This window comes from Leptopilina boulardi, unplaced genomic scaffold, assembly GCF_019393585.1.
Source record: "Leptopilina boulardi isolate dan_hultmark-lab unplaced genomic scaffold, ZJU_Lbou_2.1 LbouV2_315, whole genome shotgun sequence".
NCBI classification, from domain to species: domain Eukaryota; kingdom Metazoa; phylum Arthropoda; class Insecta; order Hymenoptera; family Figitidae; genus Leptopilina; species Leptopilina boulardi.
Genome location: NW_026137880.1, coordinates 439,923 through 454,844, shown reverse-complemented (window position 1 = coordinate 454,844; position 14,922 = coordinate 439,923). Strand labels below are relative to the sequence as shown.

Genomic DNA, 14,922 nt, shown 5'->3' with positions numbered 1-14,922 from the left:
TGAAATATATTCAATTGTATTACCAAAGAACAATTCAATGTCTGAAGAATGAAGAAAATTTTCATTTTTTGTGTTAAAAAATTTGTTTTCTGTAATAATTTCACCATCGCTTACAGTTGTAAAATTAGCTGGAAAGATAAAATTTACTTTCAAGCCATTGTTTTTCTTCGACGAATTTTTTAAACGTTATTTAATTATAGATCGTGAACCCTCTAAAAATTTAAATAAATCTTTATGTTTTAAATTAATAATAACTCCTGTTCTCACTCTTTTTTCAAACGTTGATTCTAAGTCTTTCCATTTAATTCTGTTAGATTTTTTATTTTTATTTATTCCAATACCTTTACCTTCTTCTTTCATTTGCTTTAATTTTTAAATTAGTGTTTTTAAAATTCCTAGAGTGGCTATTATCTTTTTTTTATCACCTACTGTTAAGTCCTTCTTTACTCTTAAAAGTTTATTTAAAACAAAAATATTTTTTGAACCCGTTTTTCTATTTCATTTAAAAATTTGTTATTATTTTGAATTGTATTTACAGTCTCCAGAGCACTTTTCATAATTTTAATCATTTTTTGGCAATTAGAATTCATTTTTCTAAATAAAACAAGTGACACTTATAACTATTATTAACCACTTTTTTAATGTTAATGTATTAAACAATCTTATAAAAGTTTCGACGAAAAATGACTGCAAAGAACAATAAACAATTTCTTTTTATACTACCCTTCACGTTGTTGATAAAAAATAGTTGCCTGGAATCTTCGCATCATTAAATTCCATTATCGTCTTTAAATTTTACACCGCACATAACGCCACACGGTATTTCAAAATATATTTTACAAACGAATAAAGGTATCGTAATTCTGACGTTACTAAATGAAAGTTTATAAAAATCCGCATCCAACGAACCCTATATGAAGTACTTTGGGTTAGTGGATTGTTATAATAAACAATTGGCTAACATGGCAATTGTTTATAAAAAATCCTCTAATCCAAAACAGTCCATATAGGGCTCGTTAAATGCGACATTACGTCAACTTTTATTTAGTAACGTCAGAATTATAATACCTTTATTCGTTTATAAAATATATTAATATTAAAGGTACATATTCTACGGGAAAAAATAAGACAAAAAGCCTTCTACAGTTTTTTAAAAATTTTTATAGTTTTTGCGTAAATTGCAATTGAAAAGTTAAAAATTACGCTTCGTGATTGGCAGCGCGAGCTCAATGGGCTGCTGGCGGGGCATAGGGCGCCGGAACTTTCCTGATTTTCCAGGCGTAGGCATGTAGAGTTTACGCGATTAGTTGAAATAATCCTTTGAAAAATTCATACATTATGTATTTTTTAAAGGAAAAAAAAGAGTAGTTGAAATGTTATGTTGAAAAATTTATAACGTATGTATTTTTCAGAGGATTATTTCAAGTAATCGGGTAAAATCTACATGCCCACGCTTAGAAAATCAGGAAAGTTCTGGCGCGCTATGCCCCGCCCACCGGCCCTCTGAGCTCCAGCGGCCAATCACCACGCGTAATTTTTAAATTTTCAATTGCAATTTACGCAAAAACTATAAAAAATTTTGAAAAACTGTAGAAGACATTTTGTTTTAATTTTTTCCATAGAATATTTACCTTTATTATGTACACCCATGACTGGAACACCCTGTATAATGTAATGTATTTGCCGGTAGTGTATGTCATATGGATATTTTACAAATTATTCCGATTCGCTCGAAATTTTGTACTTGGAGGTTTTATATTGGGTCGCTGATTACAAATCTAGCGTCAGTTTAAAAAAATTCAAAATGGCGGATCCAATATGGCTGATGAGAAATGTAAATTTAGTACATGGGGGTTTTTCTGATCGTTGATTGAAAATAAAAATTCAGATTTTTGTAATTTAAAATAGGGAATCTTACATGGTGAATAGAATGTTTTTAAATTGATATGATCTGCTGAAAAAATTGACACACAAAATGTTTTGAAGTTAAGGATTACTAATCTTACATTGCATTATAGTATAGTCACACAATCTACCTTGTATTGGGCGATTCCACGTGAGATTTACCTATGACCTTTTAAATTCGTCTAAATATATTTTTTTCTTATTCTTTACAGAAAAAAAAAGGTTTACGTATTTTTTTATTTTTTTATAAGTACTCAAATTTTCGAGTTATGAATTTTTAAAAATCTGATTTTTCAAGTTTTTTTGAAATACACCTAATTTCAATGACATGTAATAAAAGTATTGAATTTAGGAATTATGATTAAGATACAAAAAAGTTTCAGTTTTTCATCGACTTTCAAAATATGTTAACGAAAAAAAAATTTTGAATTTGTTTATAAAAAACAGCGATTTTTCATAAAGAAATTAAATTTTTATAAATTTAGGCCCCTAGCGGCCACACGAATTTATCTGGAGGGCTGAAATTTGATACACATAAGTATTTTGGCGTGTAGATTACAGGAAAAATATAGCAAATCTCGTAGGAATTTATTATCATAGCGTTGTCAAGGAAAAACCATGAATTTTTACGAAAAATCCCTAAAAATGACAATGTACCCCCCCCCTGGTGGCCACATCTTTTCACATAGAGAGCTCAAATTTAGTACACTTATGTATTTTTACGTGAAAATTACAGGAAAAATATAGCGAACGTGATTCGGATCAATTTACATAGCGTTGTCAAGGAAAAATAAGAAATTGTGAAGAAAGCTATTAATCCTCCTAACTCACACACTATTTGACCAAGACAGTCGCAAAAAAGGAAGAAGGTGATAGTGAGTGTCGAGAAGAAATTGCAAGCGATAAGAAGATTAGATAAAGGGAAAATTATTCGGAAGGTTGCGGCCGATTGTGGTGTTGGGGAACAATTCGGAATAATATCCGGTGACGCGATGACAAGTCGTAAAACGATGAAACCCGCAGAGTATGATAAAATTGACAAAGGTTTATTTCTATGGTTTACTCAACAGAGAGAAAAAGGATTGCCAGTATCAGGTGAGTACGCTTCATAATCTTCAAATCAACATTTGTTGAATATCAAAAAATTTGAAGACTTACACTACCGTCCGAAATTGTGCGAACTCTGCTTTTTCAACAACTATAAAACTGTTCAAATCTTCAAAAATATTAAAACTAAAATTTTTTCCTCTTTATTTTATTAAAGTTAATAAAATTCTGAAAGAAATGACACCTTGACAAAAAGAATATGTTAATTTTTCAATTAGATATCTAAGAAAAACCCAATTTTCAATGTTTTTACTATTTTTTTTATTTCTCTTGAAAAAATCAATATTTTTAAACGTTCTTAGGCTCATTGAAATCGTATTTTGTTATGCAATTCAAATTATATAAAACAATTTATGTACACATTCTTCCCTAGCGTATGCAAACCGTGAAAGTTGGCTCATAAAATGTCAAAAAATTGAAATTTAATTCTACAATAAAATATAATGTTTAAAAATCAAGTAAATATATCATTCTAAACTTCTCTGATTTATGTAAGTAAGTTTGAAATTTATACATTTTACTGATCAATTTTTGTCATATAAACATTAATCACAATTTTTTGACATTTTATGAGCCAACTTTCACGGTTTGCATACGCTAGGGAAGAATGTGTACATGAATTGTTTTATATAATTTGAATTGCATAACAAAATACGATTTCAATGAGCCTAAGAACGTTTAAAAATATTAATTTTTTCAAGAGAAATAAAAAAAATAGTAAAAACATTGAAAATTGGGTTTTTCTTAGATATCTAATTGAAAAATTAACATATTCTCTTTGTCAAGGTGTCATTTCTTTCAGAATTTTATTAGCTTTAATAAAATAAAGAGGAAAAAATTTCAGTTTTAATATTTTTGAAGATTTGAACAGTTTTATAGTTGTTGAAAAAGCAGAGTTCGCACAATTTCGGACGGTAGTGTATAGCGCGAACGACAATTAAAAATTTTATTTTGGTAATTTATGGAAATTTATGCGGTAATTTATGGAAATTTATACGGTAATTTATAGAAATTTATTTGGTAAGTTATAGTAAACTTACCGGAGGTATGATAGTTTATAATAAATATTTTTAATTTCGTTTGTTTTATTGTGTATTAAAGTTGGACTAGTGAGGGTCAAAATTTTGTGGCGGGTGGAGACGCTGGGGTCGGTCGAACCGGTGGAACTGATGTTAATAATTTTTTTTTCTTTTGAGAAAATTATCATTTATTTTTAATCGGTTTCATATGTTTCACATATATATAGACTAAAATAATATAACTACACTTTATTTAACCTTTATTATTTAATTATATTATATTTTTTAAAATAATATTGAAGGGTCGGTGGATGCCGGTGGAGACGATTTTGTGATGCCCTGTACAAATTTGAATCTTAAAATGTGTAAAAAAAGGATAAATCAATTAGAAAATTGATTATTTTCTTCATGGATCAACTTAAGGAATATAACTTTTGCTGTTACTGAAGTAGAACTATATTAACATTTGACTTTTATTTAAATAATTCAATGTTTAATAATAAAACGCAGAATAACACACAAAAGTGCAGTCAAATATAAATAGCAAAAAAAAAGAAAATAATTTTTTTTTGATCAAACGTTTTTTTTATTCAATTCCACTACAATATACAATACTAAAATAGCAATAGAAATTGTATTTATTAGTGCACATTGCTAAAAATATTAACTTTTTTGTTTAAACATCCTGTGGGGACAGGTCAAATTTTGAAGTTTTCAGCCTTAAAAACCACTTTTTACGAAAAATTATAATGTTAAATACAAAAATAACTACTGGTTTTTGTTTGTAATCACAGAAATTACCTTTTCACATTGGAATCGAAATATTATGTGAATATTATTTGTGATTTTTCTTTCACAACATGAAAAAAAGCAAGTTGTGCGCTACGCGGAGAATCACCCATAACTATTTAACAGAAAGATGAAAAAAAATTGTCCTATATGTTTTTGAAAGGTTTTTTCCTGCTCTTTCGAATGGTGCAAAAAAAATTTTCAAGAAATTCAAAATTTTATCCTTTTTTAAAAATTAAAATTTTTTTTGACTTTTTTTTATAAACGGTCTTTTTTTGATTTTTTTAAAGTTAAAAATGTGTATTTTCACTACAAAAAATATTAAGAAGTCCTCTTTTGCTATTTTCGAGATTTTAATTAACTAATTAATTAATGTTAATAAAAAATGAAATATTTTACAAATAAATAAGGTTATTGCAATTCTGAAACTACCAGCTGAAAAAAATTTTGACATATAGGTATGTTTTTGAAAGGTTTATTAAAACTTGTCCTTATTTTAATCCTGACCATTCGATAGAGCATGAAAAGCATGCTAGAAAAGTGTATAAAATTATAGAAATAGTGAGCAGAGGACTCTCGTTTTAACTTTCAAAAAATCGAGTTTTTTGCATTTTCATTTTCATGTTTTCAGAAATATGTCTACAAATTTTTCTGATGATTCGATGAAAATGAAATGAGATATACTGGCTAAAAAGAGGTGCGTCAGGTCGGTCCAGAACAGGCTAACGGCCGTGTCGGTCCTTATACCTTTATATTTGAATTGGGATTTTGAAAGCAGCATCATCTTCAGAAGAATTATTATATGGTCCATGAATTAATGATTCTATCTGATTTCAAAAAAAAATTCCATCTTCATGAAAAAATTAGTTAAAATTTTAAACACGTTTTTCTCAAAACTTCATTTTTGAAGTCGGTGACCACTCTTAATTGAAAACTACTAAACCGATTGTCATAAAATTTAACATGCTTTTTCAATGAGAACCACACCAACTTTTGCGTTGGGTAACCCAACTCAACTTGGGTTTCTTGCTGGCAGATGAACCTCTACACATTTTAACGTTCAAGAAAGCTGCTCATACTGTGAGCAGAGTTCTAGATGCATTTAGCGAATTTTATCGATTTTAAAAATTTTTGATCTCCATATTGGATTCGCCATTTTAAATTTTGAAATTTTACCATCAAATTCGTAATCAGCGATCCCGAAAACCCTCTGGTAAGCATTTTTATCTGTATTCATCGACTTTAAAAATTTTTGATCGACTTAGTGGATCTGCTACTTTGATTTTTTAAATTCTGAGATCAAATTCGTAATCAGGGACCCGGAAAACCCCTGAGTAAATATTTTCAGCTAAATTTAGTTATTTTTTATTTCACATTAAATAACAGAGCACATGTTGGAAAATTATTACCTGCAACGTGTTAATTAGTTTTTCGAGAACTACTACACCCTACTGAAAATCCCTGTACAAGATCTTGTACAATTTCCTGTACAGGATCAGCAACTGAACTTGTAGAAGTTCTGACCAGTTCCTGTACAGGAAAATGCATACGAATTTGGAACAAGTTCATGTGTGAGATGTTGTACAAGATCTGGTGCAAGATCTTGTACAAGAAAGATACTTGTACAAGAAAATGTACATGTTCTTGCACATGTTAATTCGTGTTTTTCTTTACTAAAAATTAAAAACTTCAAAGGCTGCGCAATAGTTTACATTAACCTTTACAGCTGCGCAATAGTTTTTAGCATGCATGAGTTACGAATCTTAGTGGTTAAAAATTATCAAAATCTCAAATTTTATTAAAAAAAAAAAAATTTACAACTATACATGTGCAAGAACATGAACGTGTTCATGTACAAGTACTTATACATGAAATTGTACAAGATCATGTACATTTTTTTGTACAAGTATCTTTCTTCTACAAGATCTTGCACCAGATCTTGTACAAGATCTCACACATGAACTTGTTTCAAATTCGTATGCATTTTCCTATACAGGAACTGGTCAGAACTTGTACGAGTTCAGTTGCTGATCCTGTACAGGAAGTTGTACAAGATCTTATACAGGGATTTTCAGTAGGGGATATATGAACATGAACGAAATCGGAGGGGGACTAATGTTACTAAGGACAGAGCGATTCTTCTCTTTCTAATTAGGATTTTTTAACTTTCACTATTAATTTTTATATAATTTTTACTTTAATATAAAATACAATTTCAATATATTATTATGAATCTTAGCAATTAAATAAAATAATTTTTATTATTTTATTTTGTAAATATTTCAAAAATGTATAATATAATAATAATATAATATAATATTTCAAAATCTTACATTTTATTAATTTAATAATAATTTATATAAATTCTTTATTGTTTTATAAAATCTTTAAGTTTAATTACTAATTTTTTTATTTAAATTTATATGTTCCTTTTATTTCTATTATTTTTCCTGTTTACTTTCTCATTGTGATACCTATGAATATTTTCCCTCTCTTTCAATTGTTTTAGAAATTCTATTTCTCTAAATTTAAATTCATTTCTTAATATTATTTTTAATGTTTATTAATTTACAATTTTTAAAATTTATAATAATTTTATAATTAAAATTTTTTACTATTGAAATAACATTTCATTATAGATTACCTGTTTAGAAACATAATAACCTCCAATAATGGCATCTTTAGGTAAATATCGGGTGAGAAATGGAGCTGTTGGGTAAAGTCGCAAAGTTTCCTTTAAAACTCCTTTCAAAAAAGTGTCAGAAATTATTTCTTTCCCGTCTTTATCTTTAAGCCTTTCATAAAGTTTTTCTTGTGTTTCCATGTGAGTGCTAAGTAAATACAAAGCCCATTGCGTAGTAGCTGTTGACTGTAATAAAATAACGTTTGAAGTTAAAGATGTTATACAAGTGTTTTTGAATTGTATAATTTATAATATAATATTTTTAAAAAATATTCTTTGATCCCACACAGCACCGGATATTTAAGGAAATCCTTGAAACATCCTCAGGACATCCATTTGCTTGCGGCAGTTTAGATATGCCTGGGATATACTTCAGATATCCTAGGAATATCCAAACCGCCAGAAGAAAATGGATATCCATAGGATGTCCCAGGGATATCCTTAAATATCCCGTGCTGTGAGGGATTATTAGAGTTTTAAATCTACATGTTTTCAGATTTATTGTACAACAAAAATAAAAATGATCGGCGGATGATAATTATGATCAGGTCACAGTATGCCAGATGCAACTTTCATTGACAGTGTATTTTAAAAATTAATAATTGTCAAGTATAAAAATATATTTTGTATATAAAATTAATATAATTGAAGTTTATTTATTTATATATATAATTTTTTAATTTTTTAATCATTCTCTAAACCCATGTCTCGAAAAGAATAACGCCAAGCTGAAAATTTCAGTAAGTTTTCATAATTTATTTTTTAAATAAATTAATTAAAATTTAATAACTTTTTATTACAATAATATTTTTCTTAAATATTAACATTTTTAGACTAATAAACATGCAGAACTTTTGTACGTAGGATCAAAGGAAAAAAAGAGCCTCGGCAAAAAATTCCCCTTTTTTGGTACCTCAAATTTTGAAACTTTTTTATGCCTAATGGTTACATATGATGACCCAATAATCCCTGCAAAATTTCAATATGAGCATGTGCCCCCTTTCCGAAATACAGGGGGTCAAAGGGGACCAGGTCCAAAAATAGAATATGCAATATAATCAAATAATAATGTTAAAAAAATCAGACAAAATGGTTCCCTAAGATTTTCGTCTGCTGATTACGAATCTAAAGTCCGTTTTCAAAAATTCAAAATGGCGGATCCAATACGGTGGACAACAATTTTAAAAATCGATCCAATTTACTTGAAAATCGTTACTCAGGGGTTTTTGGGGTCGCTGATTACGGATATGATGTGCGTTTTTAAAAATTCAAAATAGCGGATCCAATATGGCGGAACACTTTTTTAAAAATTGACACAAATTGCCAAACAAAGGTAGTATCCCAACCAATGAAAGCAAGATGTAATCGACAACCAGATCAACAAAGATAAGGAATAAGAATCCAACCAACAAATGTAAGATGAAGTTATACAACCAATGAAGGCAAGATGTAATCGATAATCCGATGAACAAAGATAAGGAATAAGAATCCAACCAACAAAGGTAAGATAAAGTTTAAGAATTTTTGAAAACGGACATCATATTCGTAATCGGCGACCCAAAAAACCCCCCAGTAACGATTTTCATGCAATTTGGGTCAATTTTTGAAATAGTGTTCCGCCATATTGGATCCACCATTTTGAATTTTTAAAAACGCACATCAAATCCGTTATCAGCGACCCCAAAAACCTCTGAGTAACGATTTTCAGGCAATTTGGGTCAATTTTTAAAACAGTGTTCCGCCATATTGGATCTGCTATTTTGAATTTTTAAAAACGCACATCAAATCCGTTATCAGCGACCCCAAAAACCCCCGAGTAACAAGTTTAAGTCAATTGGATCGATTTTCAAAAATGTCGTCCGCCATATTGGATCCGCCATTTTGAATTTTTAAAAACGGACATCATATTTGTAATCAGCGACCCCAAAAACCCCCGAGTAACGATTTTCAAGTAAATTGGATCGATTTTTAAAATTGTTGTCCGTCATATTGGATCCGCCATTTTGAATTTTTGAAATCGGACTTTAGAATCGTACTCAGCAGACGAAAATCTTAAGGAAACCATTTTGTCTGATTTTGTTTAACATTATTATTCGATTATACTGCATATTCTATTTTTGGACATGGCCCCCTTTAACCCCCTGTATTTCGGAAAGGGGGCACATGTTCATCTTGAAATTTTGCAGGGATTATTGGGTCATCATAATTATGTAACCATTTGGCATAAAAAAAGTTTCAAAATTCGAGGTACGAAAATGGGGCATTTTTGCATGGGGCTTGCCGAGGCTCTTTATAAAAAGAACAAAATTTTACAAACATTTTTTAAAGCAAATATCTCTAAAAGTATTAAAAAATTTCAATTCGAAATGTATAGTTATTTAGCATAAAAATGTCTCTCATAGCCTAAAAGTTAAGGAAAATTTAAGAAAGTCCTGTTTAATATACAACACTTGATATTAAAGAATAATTAAAAACCGCTGCTAACTTAAAGTATGACCTTTTTGTGTTGATGAAATGAACACTTTGCTTCTTCATAGAGATTTTTTGTGATCACTTTATGGTTTTTTATTTAGTATTATGATAATTTTTTTAACACTGTGTTAAGTTGTATTTTTTGGGCATTTGCAGAGATAGATTTTTAACATCAATAATAATTTCGGAATATTTTACAATAAAAAATTCAATAAAACAGGTCAATTGAGTCGTTTTTAAATATGATACAATATCAGTAGAATGTTCGCTAATAGCTCAAAAGATGCGTCTTAAAAAAACTCTACAAAATTAAAGAAAAATATTTAGAGGTGTCCTAACATTTTTTTAAAGTTATGGGCAAAAAACAATTTAAAAAAAATTTTAAATTCAAAAAAATAATAGTTAAGTTTGATTAATATGGCTCAAAGTAATCTCATTATTTATCACGGGTGTCTGGAAAACATTTTAACCGTAAAGTTGGAATTTTCCAAGGGATGCAACTTTAGGGTTAAAATTTTCTCCAGCCAACCTTGATATTTGTCCGCTAGTGAGACCTACAATTTAAAAAAAATTTATACCTTTAGATTTTATAGTATTCGAGATAGTTTAGAAAATGTAGTGTATACACACACATAAACGGAACGACACTTTTTAAAAATGTGATTTTTGGATTCCTAAGGTCGAAAAATATAAAGATCCATCAAAAAATTTCTTATTTCCATTTCTTTTAATAAGATTTTTAAAAACTTTAGATTTTCTTAAAAAAAATTTTTAAATTTACATTGACATTTAAATTTTCTCCCATTTTCTAAAAATTTTATTTCAATTTCTTATTTTAACATCTAAAGCGTTTTCAATTTTTAAAAAGTTTATATTTTAAGGATTTAATTTTATTTTCAATTCTTTGTTTTAATTTTTTTCTGTTTACTTCATGAAATTTTTTTTCAATAAAATGGAAGGATATTTAACCATGATGGTGACCATCCAGGCTCCAAAAAGGTGGCTAATCGAATGCTGCATGTTAGACTTTTAAAAAGATGTGTACTGAAAAAAGTAGCTGTTGTCCTTTTGTTAAGGACACTTGTCAGAATCAGTCAAAGTACAGCAGTAGCTTGCTAAAAGGAGTAGCAGTTTGCTTTTTTGAGAGTAGCATCTCTCTTTATGGCTGAGTATGCTGCCCTCTCGCGTAAAAGACAACAACTCTCTCTACAAAGACAGCAGTGTTCCATCAATTTTTTTAGTGATTCGGGGCTCGCTATAAGCTCAATCGATATTTTCAACAGAAGTACCAGTCGTTATGATCCATGTTTCTTAAATTGTAATAATGTTCAGGCAAGGTCCATGGGATGGCAAATGCATTAGGAGAGTGGACTTGGAGTTATGTGAAACTCTGGTAAGTAACTAATTCTTATTTATTGAAATTTTAAACTTTGTTTATAGTTAATAAATTGAATTTATTTTTAAAATAAATAAATAATATATAAAATTTTTATTTTGTTTCAGAATGAAGAAAATTTTAGAGGCTGTAAACTTGTGATGATTTGCAACAAATGACAGACTTTGTAATGTTGTCAGCTGGTTGTCGGCGGTATAATTTAACTACAGTCCAGCTGTTGCTGATCGTTATTTTTTTAGCATTCCAGTATTGTTGTGGAACTAAAGGATGCTTCAGAAAATTCATTTTTATTACAAAGAAGACCGAACGTTACGACTCTACTCGATGGAGATTTTAATTTTGACATTGTTGGCATGTATATTAGTGAGTATGCTGAGGAAAAGGAAAATAGGCTAGTGGAGGATGATAAAAATAAAATAAATGGAAGTTGGAAATAGATTTCCCAAAATAGGCAATGAAGCAGAAATTACTATAAATGAATTTGATGATGTAAAATAATACGTCAAAATAACTATCATCATTATTAAAATTTCCCCTTCCATAACAAAAAACTATTCGCTTAAATACAAATACACAGATACAAGTAAAAATTCTTTTTGTCATTTTTTCACGATTTTGAGGCCCAGACTCTTTAGTAACTGTAGGTTTTGAGGTGTTATCCTTTTCAGAACTCTTCGTTGACTGATTTCCTTTTGCCATAATGTGTTATTTTTATAACCAAAACCAACTTTTTTCTATTACCAAAAAATACCCATTATTTTAAAGACTTTATGTGAATTCTAATTGTTATTTTCTCTTCACCAAAATTAACCAACTGTCCGTCTTGATCAACAATTCTTAACCTGTTATGATCTATTGTCTTGACTGCAACTGTTAGATACATGACGTGATTTAGTTCAAAATTAATTTCTTCATCGCAATAAATCGTACATGTAAAAGTATTATTATTAGGTTTAGTTCTAAAAAAATTCCTTTATTTTTCAAAATTAATTTATTAATTAGGTACAAATGCACAATCTACTATCAAATCTGCTTTGTAAGGTGCACTTTTGGCAGTAAAAAGTGCAGGTGGGTAGCGTAATATAAATAAACCTCGAATTTTACCAATGAGTCCAGGATCTCTATGAAAGAAGTAGTCATTTTGTGCCTAAAATCATACTAGACTTCTGATAACGGATTCATGAAGAGTGGAGAAAGGTAGATAATAAGTATATGTTTCCAACTCGAGATTTTTAAGACTGTACTGTTAAAAAATTATGAAACCTTTTTTAAACCAGTTTTTCAATTACCATTAATTCCCATGACATTATAGAAGAAAAAGTTCTGTACAAGAATTCGATTAAGTATATTTTTTTGCAACTTTAAAAAAAAAGAAAGTTGAATTGGCTATAAGGGGAGGGGAGATAATTTTTTTTTAAATCCTAAACGTGTGCTTTTAAATATTTTTATTTGGTTTTATTTTTTATTTTTCAGGTGAATTTGAGTAAATTAAACAAAAATGTCCGCCATATTAGATCCGCCATTTTGAATTTTTAAGAACTGACATCGGATTCGTAATCAGCGACCCCAAAAACCCCCGAGTAAACAATTTCATCAAAGTTTAACACAGCCTTTAACGAAATAAACAATTTGTTGTAACCTTTATTATTTGTTAACAATAATTTGTTTATAACATGTAAATTTTGATTTGTGTAATTTTTTACCGTGTAGGGAGTACCACTGCATTGTTTTTAAACAGTTTTTACCCTGTGGCACTTACTTATTGTTTCAGGAGATCGCTTTTTCTTTAAAATTTCTACTTTTGTTTAACTTTGCAATAAACAAATTAATATAAAAAAATGTTAAATCGGACTCGTCAACTCTCTTCTAAATTTTATAATCTTTCATTTTAAAAAAATTTAATTAAATCGGTTTAGAAATAAAGGATCTGGACTATCTTGAACAGTAAATTCCATTTTCCTCCCACTGAGCGGCGTACCACTTAGTTGTCGGAGCGCGATCACAAATATATTAATAACTTTTGCGCTAATCCGATATACTGACTTTTCTTTTTTGAAAAAATCGTGATAAAATAGGGAATTATAATTGACAAGAAAAATTAGTGGCTCACTTCAGAAATTTTAAGCCTTCTACATTTTCCCTACTTTGCAAGTAAGCAATATCATGATCTTTACAAGCTGCGCCAAGAGGGTTAATTCCTGGATCACTTCGTGCAACTCTTTTTGCTACTTTTGTCCATGGACCGCAAAACTTGTATCCAGGAATATGAAATTCAACTGGTTGATTATTTATCAATTCATTTAGAAAACCTTTTCCCTGTCTTACCCTTCTAGAGGTTTGTTTATTATTGGTCTGTTTTTATGCATTAGCATGTTTATAATCCTTGTACGAAGAAAACTTTATCAATACTAATTTTAAAAAGTATAAAACCAAGGTGAGGCATTCTTTCTCAAGTGGGCCATCCCTTCTTTCCACTACAAATTTAATCCAAATACATTTTATAATAGCTCAATTTCAACGTAAAAATGTTAACTTTTTAATGCCAACTGGCCCTTTTTAAAAGATATTAAATTTAAAAAAAGATATAGAGGAATAAATAACCAAAAACACTGACTCAAATGTTATTTCTTGCTAAAAAATAAACAAAAAAATCATTTTCAACATTCTACGAGGCCTCCATCGTTAAAAAAGGTAAATCATTTACGAAATTACCAAAAAAATTCACAAAATTCAAAATAGTATATACAATATGGCTAACGTAAAATTAAAAATCAATCGGATTAGGTTAAAATTTGTTACTCGAAGGGTTTCGCTGATTGCGAATTTGATATGAATTTTAAAAATTCAAAACGGCTGTTCGAATATAGTGGTGGAAAAAATTAAAAATTTATAGAATTTTGAAATGCATTCGATATAAAACTAAAAAATTAATTGTATTTGCTTAAAAATTGTTACGCGGGAGTTTTATGGGTAGCTAATTACGAATTTAATGTCAATAATTCAAAATATAAAATGTCGGATTTAATATCCTGGACTTAAAATTATAAATCTATCGGATTTTCTTAAAATTTGTCACTAAGGAGTTTTCGCGGACGATAATTAAGAATCTGATGTCGGATTTGCAAATTTAAAAATGACGAAACTGTTATGATAGATATTTCGGTCAGTTTCTGGGACCTTAAAAACCACCTTGTAACAAATTTTAAGCTAATCCGGTGAACCACTGGAGAAAGAATGCCTCAGGTATTTAAACGAATTATTAGCAGTTGACTACGAATGTTCAAACGTGTCAGATTATCTTCACGCACAAACAAGCATACAACAAACACAAACAAGCATATAAAAACACAAACAATGCAAATCTCATTTGAAGATTCCTGGCAATTAAAAAGAACAAATTTTCAAAATTGAGAATCGTTAAATATTAGAAAGTAAAACCTACGTTATTGTCAGCTTTCCATGAACTGTCGTTAAAAATATAGAAGTATTGCATTTATACTTTTTTAACTCAGTATGTAACAAGATGGAGTTTAAAGCACAATCTATTAATC

The 14,922-nt window shown here is 29.1% G+C and overlaps 2 protein-coding genes across 9 annotated transcripts in view; one reads left to right on the top strand and one right to left on the bottom strand.

The window, feature by feature from the left end:
• The window catches only part of LOC127283907 (cytochrome P450 315a1, mitochondrial), a 134,071-nt gene that overhangs the window by 60,804 nt on the left and 58,345 nt on the right, over positions 1 to 14,922 (bottom strand). For 7 of the 8 annotated variants that reach the window (XM_051309031.1, XM_051309030.1, XM_051309024.1 and 4 more), the window contains one exon: positions 7,465 to 7,689. The exons of the other annotated variant lie outside the window; for it this stretch is intronic. In XM_051309031.1, coding sequence (XP_051164988.1) covers positions 7,465 to 7,689 — 225 coding nt within the window. The remainder of the gene's footprint in view (positions 1 to 7,464; positions 7,690 to 14,922) is intronic. 8 annotated transcript variants of the gene reach the window in all.
• On the top strand, positions 2,902 to 4,553 carry LOC127283908 (jerky protein homolog-like). Its single transcript, XM_051309033.1, has 2 exons — positions 2,902 to 3,000; positions 4,334 to 4,553. The coding sequence occupies exons 1-2, from the start codon at positions 2,916 to 2,918 to the stop codon at positions 4,426 to 4,428; spliced, it is 180 nt and encodes a 59-aa protein (XP_051164990.1). The 5' UTR covers positions 2,902 to 2,915; the 3' UTR covers positions 4,429 to 4,553.

Excerpts from the sequence above, each read along its gene's own strand:
- LOC127283908 (XM_051309033.1), top strand. The coding sequence starts at position 2,916 with ATGAAACCCGCAGAGTATGATAAAATTGACAAAGGTTTATTTCTATGG. Across the intron at positions 3,001-4,333 it reads AAAAGGATTGCCAGTATCAG|GGTCGGTGGATGCCGGTGGA; the intron begins GTGAGTACGCTT and ends ATAATATTGAAG.